This window comes from Brachyistius frenatus, unplaced genomic scaffold (assembly GCF_029030835.1).
Source record: "Brachyistius frenatus isolate BFR_SWC_R1_liver_20210118 unplaced genomic scaffold, ASM2903083v1 Contig_216, whole genome shotgun sequence".
Classification (NCBI taxonomy): Eukaryota; Metazoa; Chordata; class Actinopteri; family Embiotocidae; genus Brachyistius; species Brachyistius frenatus.
In genome coordinates this window covers 487,501-498,562 of record NW_027210815.1, presented here as the reverse complement: position 1 = coordinate 498,562, position 11,062 = coordinate 487,501, and the positions used below count along the sequence as shown (strand labels likewise).

At 42.3% G+C, this 11,062-nt stretch overlaps 1 protein-coding gene across 1 annotated transcript in view; it reads left to right on the top strand.

Moving 5' to 3' along the window:
* Positions 1-1,849: 1,849 nt before the first annotated feature.
* The window catches only part of nfkb1 (nuclear factor of kappa light polypeptide gene enhancer in B-cells 1), a 17,668-nt gene continuing 8,455 nt past the window's right edge, over positions 1,850-11,062 (top strand). Inside the window, exons 1-5 of the mRNA XM_069719536.1 lie at positions 1,850-2,100; positions 3,836-3,879; positions 5,048-5,129; positions 8,107-8,147; positions 8,271-8,369. Of these exons, the coding sequence (XP_069575637.1) occupies positions 3,841-3,879; positions 5,048-5,129; positions 8,107-8,147; positions 8,271-8,369 (261 nt within the window). The 5' untranslated portion in view covers positions 1,850-2,100; positions 3,836-3,840. The remainder of the gene's footprint in view (positions 2,101-3,835; positions 3,880-5,047; positions 5,130-8,106; positions 8,148-8,270; positions 8,370-11,062) is intronic.

The window sequence follows — 11,062 nt, the reverse complement described above, 5'->3', positions numbered from 1 at the left end:
TTTCCCCCCAAAAACATCTGAAAATGTTTTGATCTTTGGACACTTTTAAAAGAATTTAAGAAATTTAAAACAAAGTTCTGTTTGAACAAAGTTTATAAATAACATCCGATTCAGGTAGAATTTCAAAATAAAAGCCTCTTTGTGCACCGTTTGAGCAGCTGAATGTTTCTGATCACTGAAAAATACCACATCAGGAGACAAAACAGACACACAAAAATAAAAGAACCATTTTGCCTCTTTGGGTCTGAATGTGTCGCTCCTCTGTCGGGGGGCGGGGCCTCTTCCTCGTGCCTCCCGACCCGCCCGTGCAGTAACGTAGTTTTTCGGAAAGCCTCGCTGTCCGTGCCGTCCGTCTCGCTGAATGTCGCTTCGACGTGCTTCTCTTGTGCCTCCGTCATAGCGTCCGCCTGTCGATGTTAGGCCCCGCCCCCTCCGCGGGCTGCATCATCGACACGCCTCGACCCCCTCAGTGCGCTCATGTCTAAGGTGTGTGTGTGTGTGTGTGTGTGTGTGTGTGTGTGTGTGTGTGTGTGTGTGTGTGTGTGTGCTGAGCTCTTGTGCCTCTTCAGATTTTCTTTGCTTCAGTTTTTGAACTCGAGTTTTTCCGAACAGATGATTTTTTTATATTTTTGCAGACAGAAGCTGTTTTTTGTTTTGTTCCAACTGTAAATTGCACTAATTGTTTTACAGACGCTCTTTAGATGTGACGTTCAGGTTCTTATGAATGTTGTCATAACTAAAGCTGAATATATAGTACACATATATAAGTATATATATATGTTTAAATAACTGGTTCTTAATGTGTTTAATCTTAATAAACTAAAGAACATGTGAGAACTGAAGGGTCGTGTTTGTGTTCAGCTTTTGGGGTGTGAAATTTTGAAAATGTTCTCGTCATTCAAACACACAACAACTGATCTGATTCATTACAGATTTGTTAGAAGTTTGAACCACAGAAGTAAAATACTGTTTCTGTAGAAACTCTCGGGAATTAAGTCCTGAATAGTTTCACTTCGTACTGAATTTGTTAACTTGTTGTTTATTTAAAGCCTGTAATACACCTTCAGTCCAGTAGAGGACACCGTGTCAGTGTGACGCTTGGCATCGCCTCAGCGTGAGAAGAACACGCACTTGCAAGGGTCACAGAAGGAGGTCATGTGACACAGGACTTCCACCCAGAAAAGTGAGTCCGGGAGCTGTGGTGCTGCTGGACCGGAACCAGCAGGAGGTGACCGACTCTACCTGCAACAGAGGTGGTCTCTGATGACAGGATGGTTCACTCTGTGACTAAAAGGTGCTGCTGTTCACACCAAGACGGTAAAACCAGACAGTCTGCAGCTTTGAGGTCTCCTACATGGGAGTTTTAGTGTGATTTTTATTGATAATAATAATAATAATCATATAATAAAACGTACATTATTCTGAAGTGACCCATCTGCATAACTAGCACAGATACTTTTCGCACTTCAAGTATAATAATGTACTTGTGTACTTTTACATTCGTAAAAGTTAGACTGCATAATTTCTACGCTGCGGTATTTTGATAATTGTGTAGTTGTATGTACTTTTATTCTGGTAAAACTTCAAATGCAGGTTTTCTACTTGTAACTGAGTATTTCTACTTCACAGTGTGATGAATTCTTGTATAGTTCGTGTACTTTCAGTTGTATTTCTACACTAAGGTGCTACTAAATTTGAGGCCACATCTGTTCAGTTCCTCTTCAATTAAAAAGAAAATCGTCTTGTAAAATGCAGGCTAAGCGTTATTTTGAAAGATTCCGTTTTTGCCCTCGGAGTGAGACCTCGTCGTGTTAGACTCCTCTCTGCTCATCACGACGTCACAGGGAACTTCCAGTGGAGAAGGACGTGAAGTGAACTTCATCAAAAGTCGGTTTCACCTGCAGCTCCGCGGACTAAATCCAGTGATATCCGCTCCCATTCAAATCAACGTTTTCTCGCCGTTAACCGGAGCGACGCGCTCGCGCGGCGTCATGACGCACCGAGAGCGGCTGTGACCGGTCGGGACGTCCCGGTGAGGTGAAGCGGACTGACCGTCACTCACCGTGCTGAGGAGCAGACTTCACCTGACCCAGCTCACAGGTAACCCGATAACCTGTCGTACTGTTTGTGGAGGAGAACCAGGAGAAGGAGGAGGAGGAGGAGGAGGAGGAGGAGAAGGAGGAGGAGGAGGAGAACCAGGAGAAGGAGGAGAAGGAGCTGCTTTCAGCGCGCTTTGTTGTGCTCCTTCACTTCCTGATTCACCTGGCAGCTCTCGGAACATCACACCAAACTCCGTCTAAAAAAGGGGAACTTGAAGTTTGCTTTATTGTCAAACAACCACAAGAATATTTTACATCAGCAATAAAGGTGAATTGTTTTCTTATGACATCCAGCAGTAAATACGGCGTGCATATATCAAACATGAAGTCCTCGTCTCGGTCACAGCTTCAACTTGAAGTCGAGTTCCCGTTTGCAGAAGGCAGCGTGGATAAACGGAATAAACACAGAAAGATGGAAATGAAGTAAAATTAGATGATATGTGGATTCACACTTGCCCGAAATCAGTGTTTTATTCATCTGACACCGATATTTATCCATTTATACCCTTTAAATAACGTCCTGCTGTGAGGACTGAAGGACGTTTAACGGGCACATTTTCAAACGGAGTTTCGTGCTCCGCACACAACGTGCACGGCTAGCTTCGGGGCAGCTCGGACAGGTGGCGGTTAGCACCGACGGACACCGTGCGGCGCGAGGCCTGCTGTCGGTGCTGCTGTCACGGCTGGAGGACAGCTACGGACAGTAACGTTGTTGGTTTTTAACGACCGCTTTGACGACACAACCGACAACAACAGTCCGGTAGTGCTAATTAGCTGTTAGCCAGAGAGCTAACATAGTTCAACAGAGGCACGTTCACGAGCAGGCGGAGCGGGGACGCGCAAAGTCGAGCAGGCGGAGCGGGGACGCGCAAAGTCGAGCAGGCGGAGCGGGGACGCGCAAAGTCGAGCAGGCGGAGCGGGGACGCGCAAAGTCGAGCAGCAACAAGTGTCGGAGGTATTAATAATAGTTCGTAATAATAATACAGATATTATCGATGAGGCATTGTGTTTGTCTTTAAATGAAGGAACCCTCTTCACTGTCTGAACCGTCCATGTAGTTTCTGTCTCCAGCTCGTGATTATCATTAATCACTATAAGGATTCACTGGCGTTAGTGCTGCTGCTCATTTATGTTTTCATGATCAATAATGTCAACAAATAGTGAAAAAAAAAACAATTACAATCAATGCAGACGTTTTGTTTTGTCTCAACAAGAGTCAGAAGAAGTTTCCCGGCAGCTGATGATAATTGAAGCATCACAGTCCAGGAAAATCCCAAAGTTTCACTGTACTGTCATGTGAGATTAAAAAAACCTTCTCACCTTTGAGAATCATTAAACATTTGACATGTTTATCTGATCAATGAAGAATTGATTATTAAAATAGACAGAAGATCAATTGTCACTAAATCAAACGTCAATAAATTCTTCTTTGGATTAGTCGTCATTTTTTTACTTTTGGTCTTTAATGAAACAGGTTCTACATTTTATTCCCTGTGGTATTAGAAATATTTTATTAGATGTAAATGTCACCTGGTGAAGCTGCAGAAATCTGAGTGTTCTGTTGATCGACTAATCGTCCACCTGTTGCATCTCTGCAGTTTATCATTAATCACCGATGTAAAGTTTCTCAGCTCTGCAGCAGTGAAACGGTGAATGAACCACATATTAAAGAGGCTGTTTCACGCTGTGGTTTCCTGCTCCTGCAGCGCACTGAATGTGTTGTGTGATCTCTGCAGACATTATGGCGGGAGACGACCACTACCTGCACACGTCCAACCAGGTAAACTCACTACGACTCAGCACACCTGGTTTACACCTGAGATTTAATCTGGAAAAAAGATTGACACTCTGATCTGAGCTCAGTAACATGCAGTAAACACAGTAAACATGCAGTAAACACAGTAAACATGTAGTAAATGCAGTAAACACAGTAAACATGTAGTAAACGCAGTAAACATGTAGTAAATGCAGTAAACACAGTAAACATGTAGTACACGCAGTAAACATGTAGTAAACGCAGTAAACACGCAGTAAACATGCAGTGAATGCAGTAAACACGCCGTAAGCACAGTAAATGCGGTAGACATATTAAATACGCAGTAAACACAGTAAACACGCAGTAACATGCAGTAAACATGCAGTGAACTCAGTAAACACGCAGTGAACACAGTAAATGCAGTAAACACGCAGTAAATGCAGTAAAAACGCAGTAAACACGCAGTAAACACGCAGTAAACACAGTAAACACGCAGTAACATGCAGTAAACATGCAGTGAACTCAGTAAACACGCAGTGAACACAGTAAATGCAGTAAACACGCAGTAAATGCAGTAAACACGCAGTAAACACGCAGTAAACACGCAGTAAACAGTAAATACGCAGTAACACGCAGTAAACACAGAATGCAGTAAACACTTGGTAAACACAGTAAACATGCAGTAAACAGGCAGTAAACATGCAGTAAATGCAGTAAACACAGTAAACATGTAGTAAACGCAGTAAACATGCAGTAAACATGTAGTAAACGCAGTAAACATGCAGTGAATGCAGTAAACACGCCGTAAGCACAGTAAATGCGGTAAACACATTAAATACGCAGTAAACACAGTAAACACGCAGTAACATGCAGTAAACATGCAGTGAACTTAGTAAACACGCAGTAAACACAGTAAACACGCAGTAAACACGCGGTAAACACAGTAAAAATGCATTAACACAGTAAACACGCAATAACACGCAGTAAACACAGTAAACACGCAGTAAACGCATTAAACACGCAGTAAACATGCAGTAAACACGCAGTAAACACGCAGTAAATTCAGTAAACACGCAATAAACACAGTAAACACGCTGTAAACACGCAGTAAACCCGCAGTAAACACAGTAAACTCAGTAAACACGCAGTAAACTCAGTAAACACGCAGTAAACATGTTTGTTTCTCCTGCAGATCTTCGACAACATCATGATCGACCCGTCATGGGAGTTTTCACATTTCTCTGCGATGTCTCAGACGGCGTCCCTGCGGACAGGTGAGCGCTGCTCAGGTGTCGCAGGTCGGCGGTGACATCACTGACGTTCAGGTCTCAGAACAGACGACTGAACACTTCCTCATGAAGGTTGTTGATCCTCCGGCTCCGTGTGCAGCACCGTGCTGCGTTCAGGAACACTCTCTGAACGTATTGATCAACCCTCGTGTTGTCTTTGTTCAGAGTTTATTGATTAGTGGCAGAAAAGTTTGAGGATTCTGTGTTTCTGGATTTCTTTGGGCTTCGATTTGTCGTTGGGTTTTTTTGTTCTGCTTTTAGTTGCTGATTGTAGAGCTGAGTTGTTCCTCGTCTGAAAACGCTCCCATATCTCATCTTAAATCAACGCCAGCTGCTCCTGTGCCGTCTCCAAACCTGTTAGCCCGCCAGTAGCAGCTTTATTCAGCCTCTCTGGCCCCTCCCTCCTCAGGTATGATGCTACCTGAACACGTGCAGGGGGCGTGAAGCTGTAGCTGTAGCTCCGTCCCTGACATGACAGGCCTTCACTTCCACTTCCTGTTGCTCTATGGGACCGAGATGGCATAAAGTTAATGAGATGTCATGATGGAGCAGTGCATGATGGGAGGTCTCCCAGCAGCCTCTGCAGCAGCAGACCTGCAGGATGGTTCAGGGTAAACAAACTTTATCAAACAGGAAGAGTGGATGTTCAAAGTAGAGACGTACTGATGAAGGCAGAAGAATCTGCAGGTTTATAAGTTTCCTTTGGTGTCTCAGGGATGCAGTGATGTTTGTCTGAACACCCATGATGCACTGCAAACAGGAAGTGCTCACAGATAATTAGGCGTGCTTTTATTGGAGCCGGTTTGACAAAATGTAAACGGATGAGAAAAAACGGTTTGAGGTTATAGCGCTGACTTCCTGCTCACAGCTGTCTCCATCAGAGGATTGCTGTAGTACGCCGACTATATTTAATACTATAATAATGTAGTATTAAAGGTACCACATCTAACACTAGTATCATTATAATGTAGTATTAAAGGTACCACATCTAACACTAGTATCATTATAATGTAGTATTAAAGGTACCACATCTAACACTGGTATCATTATAATGTAGTATTAAAGGTACCACATCTAACACTGGTATCATTATAATGTAGTATTAAAGGTACCACATCTAACACTAGTATCATTATAATGTAGTATTAAAGGTACCACATCTAACACTAGTATCATTATAATGTAGTATTAAAGGTACCACATCTAACACTAGTATCATTATAATGTAGTATTAAAGGTACCACATCTAACACTAGTATCATTATAATGTAGTATTAAAGGTACCACATCTAACACTAGTATCATTATAATGTAGTATTAAAGGTACCACATCTAACACTGGTATCATTATAATGTAGTATTAAAGGTACCACATCTAACACTGGTATCATTATAATGTAGTATTAAAGGTACCACATCTAACACTGGTATCATTATAATGTAGTATTAAAGGTACCACATCTAACACTGGTATCATTATAATGTAGTATTAAAGGTACCACATCTAACACTGGTATCATTATAATGTAGTATTAAAGGTACCACATCTAACACTAGTATCATTATAATGTAGTATTAAAGGTACCACATCTAACACTAGTATCATTATAATGTAGTATTAAAGGTACCACATCTAACACTAGTATCATTATAATGTAGTATTAAAGGTACCACATCTAACACTAGTATCATTATAATGTTCCCAGTAAACTTTCCTACATTTCGTGTAATTTTTTTCTGAATGTTTGAGCTTTTATTTTGTGGTTAAGATGCAGCAGGAAGTGTTTTGACATTTAAAAAAGAAATACAAATCGAACACTCCCCCACCTTTTGAATGAGGTGTCAATCATGTGTCAGTTATCCAGTCGTAGGTGAGAGAAGGAGGCTCTGTTTAAACTTAGTTATTGTTTTTATTAGTTAATATGTTGGAGGTTATTCTCGTTACTCTCAGAGTTACATAATAAAAGTATTCAGTCAGCTGTGACGTCTGGGTGTGAAAACTAGAAAACAAGTGAACTGTGAAGCAGAGAGAAGAAGAACGCCCGAAAAATGGAGCTGAACTCTTCGGATTAATGTGATAATAATCCAACAGGTTCTCAGGTTTAAATCTGAGAATGTTTGTTAGTATTTGTTTATTTTTGATTGAAACGTGTATTAAAATGCAGATGAATCGATGCCACAGATATCTGCTGCTGGTGTGAAGTCGTGCAAACAGCAGAGCTTTTATTTAGATGAATGAAGACTCTGTTCAGACTGAATCTGAATCTGATGGATTATTTAATCCTTCATTTATCATCTCTAGCTCTCAGATCAGATCTTTATGCCTCACAAACATGTGAAACTTTCCTTTTTTGAAAAGTGAATTTTGTGTGGAGGTAAAGTGAAAGAGGAGTTTCGTGATGTGTCTGAGGGACGCAGCGTCTCTGCTCTCACTTCCCTCTCACGAGGTAAAGATAGAAGAGACGAGAAACCGAGGACGAGGAGGAGGAACGTGTCTCCTCTTCACATTTACAAGTGAGTCACCGGTGGCTTCACTTCCTCTGTGACAGCGCAGGAGGTCAGAGGTTACAGAGAGACGGTGACACCTCCCAGTGTCTCTGAACACAAACACCCTGTATAAATAATGTCAATTAAATCAGGAGGTCACCCAGAGAGGTGGGGGGGCACCCAGTCCCTCCAGGAGTTTGCACTGGGTTTTTTGTGATTGTTATGATCAAAAATGTTTGATTTTCTGAAAGAATTTGATGTAATTTGAATTTTTGCAGAACAATTTCCCGTCACTACTTGTTTTATTTGACGATGAGAGGGGAGGAGGCGGAGCTTCGCTAATTATAAATGATGAGTTACTGTTGTTAATCAATAGTGTAATACTTTTTATTAATCAATGATCAGATTGAATCATTGATCACACTGTGATCAATAAAGTGTGAAAACGTTGATGCTGAGTTTGTGTGTGTTTCAGTGGACGGACCGTTCCTGCAGATTGTGGAGCAGCCCAAACAGGTACCCCCACCAGGTGTTGACCACCAGTTGGCCTGTTGTCATCAGTGTTGTTGACGGTGTACTGATGGTGTACTGATGGTGTACTGACGGTGTACTGATGCGTCAGCGTCTTGTGTGTTGCAGCGCGGCTTCAGGTTCAGGTACGGCTGTGAAGGTCCGTCTCACGGAGGTCTGCCTGGAGCCTCCAGCGAGAAGAACAGGAAGACCTACCCTGCTGTCAAGGTAGCACTTCCTGTCTGTCATCACTCACTCTCCTCTCCGTGTGTGTGTGTGTGTGTGTGTGTGTGTGTGTGTGTGTGTGCGTGCGTGTGCGTTTGCGCATGTGTGTGTGTGTGTGTGTTCTCTGGTTTGTGGTCTGACAGACTCTCTGCTGAATGTTGAGACTTTTCATTTCATTTGTGTGAAGTCATAAATGTCCACCTTCAGAGGTCAGAGGTCACTACATTCACCTGACAACAACATGCAGCAGGTGGAGCTTAAACTTTATTTTGAAGTGAAGAGTTAAAGTTAAAGTCCAGGAAGTGACAGAAGGAATCGGTGACCACAGAGAGATGTTGTCGACTTTCTGCAGCATAAGCAGGAAACAAAACAAGCTGAGTTTAATACAGCTGTAGTAGGAGTGTCTGGCTGTGATTGACAGCACCTGTTTGGTTGACAGCAGCTGTAAGGGTGTGTCGCTGTGTCTGTATTTGATTGACAGCAATTGGAAGGGCGAGTCTTTCTGTGTTTGATCGACAGCATTAAGAGAGGCATGTCTTTCTTTGATTGACAGGAGTCAGAGGGGTGTGTCCCCCCTTAATTGTGAGTTAAAGACCAATCAGCAGGCAGCGTGCCACAGATAGAAGCTGCAGTAATTAAAGGTCCATCAGCATGCTCACCGGCTGTTTGAGACTGGACTCATGGACCTGAACGGACCCACCTGGATCTGGAACCAGATCAGAACCCTCCACAGGACCAGGTCTCTGCTACAGACTGGTTCTATCTGCAGGGTGGTTCTGTGTCACTGCGGTTCTGGTCGGGGAGGCTGGCGCTGCCTTCAGGAGCCCTCACTTCCTGTAGTGTTGCTGCTGTTGATGTTTGTGAGTCTGAAGCTCCAAACCAAACCAGGAAATCCCCAGATTCCTGCCGCCGTCTCTGTTTCCCAGACTACACTGCAGTTTTATATAACAGATATGATTAATGTGAGACGTATTTTTAGACTCTCGGCCCAACAAAAGTTCACAAAGTGCAGCGTTATTATCTGACGGTGATGTCCGTTAATCATCTTCACTGTGGAGGCGCTTATTTCAGGACATTTACAGAAAAATGGGCCTCAAAATGAGTCTGACTTAGAAAACTTTCTCTTTATTTTTTTTTTAATATTTTTGGGAACAAACAGGATATGAACTGAAAAGATCTGGGAACTGCAGAAGAATTAGTTTTTTCTGGGCATATTTGATGTTTATTTATTTCCTATAAGATGTTTAAATACTGTGTTTTTTAATACAGACACATGAATCTGAATTAAAATGTTAAATGAACATGCTGGAGCTTCTTTAGTGGGACTGAAATGATGAAATGTTCAGGTGTGTTTTCTGTCCTGAGATGAAGTCTTCATCTGAGTCGTGTGCATGTTGTTGACGGTGTGTTCGCATGTTGAGGCGGGAAAACCCCTCCAGTTCTGACAGTGAGCTCACGAAGAGTCTGACTCACCAAACTTTCTTTGTTTCTTTAATTGATAAGTCATCTCTCAGGTTCTTTTTTTCCCCTTTTAAAACAGGAACTAAATTTAAAACTCTCTGTGATCTTGTCTTCATGAAGTCTGAAACTGATGACTTTTTTCTTGCCTGTAATTTCTTGATAATTTCTGAGGAGTTTCCTGGAAATAGCTTTGATCTCTACTGTGTTTCTGTCCTCTGATCTCTGTGTATCTCACTGTGGGCGGAGCTCCACCTCTGCTGCACTGACATGGTGCGGAGGGAGCGAGGGGACATCGTCCACTTGTTAGTCCATCGTGTTCATATATATATATATATAAAATATAATGATGATAATATATAATCAGCTTTTATTTTTCCAGGTTCAGTGAATTTAGTTCTTCCAAGTTATCGCGCTCCTTTTTAATTTGGTTTAAAATGTTCCCACAGCGAGGATGTGATGTAAAACCATGACTTTAATGTCAACAGATGCTCATTGAAATGTCGTTGGTAGAATATTAGAAGTTAAGCACCTGCAGATAATTTTTCCACTAATGGGCATTTAAACTACAGAAGAAGAAGGAGGAGGAGCATCAATCAGCAGCCATCAGTGATGTCATCATCCATCAGTGATGTCATCGTTGGTTTGTGAGCGTGATGAATCCTTCAGTTCAGATTCTGTCCGTCACCATCTTTGCTAGTTCGGAGCGGTTTGGAGCAGGAAGTGACCATATTTGGACAAACTGGGGGAGGAGCCAGCGGTGGATCTGACCGATCTGATTGGAAACCTGACGATACTACGTCCCGCCCACCGATAGCTGTAACCTGACTGCACCACAGGCCTGTCAATCAAACAGACACGCCCCCAAAAACAGGTGTTCTTGAATCTTCTTTTCTAATGAATGAGGGATTATTTTCAGATGGACCTCCAGAAAACTAATAAGAAGGAGTGACTTTAGCTAACAACACCGAGAGAACTGATGGACACATTTTATTCACTTTGGATTTGATGAGAGAAGTTGAATGGGAGTCTATGGAGCCGGAGGCTTTTTGGAGCCGACCTCTAGTGGCACTCGCTGGTATTGCAGCTGAAGACACTTCTGGATCAGAACCATTTTACAGACCTGAAGCTACGAACTCTTTTATTAACAGTCTGTGGGCGCAACAAGATGACGTCATTAAAAGACTCAAACCTCAAATGGGGGGAAAAAAGGTTGGAAATAATGATGAAAATATGAA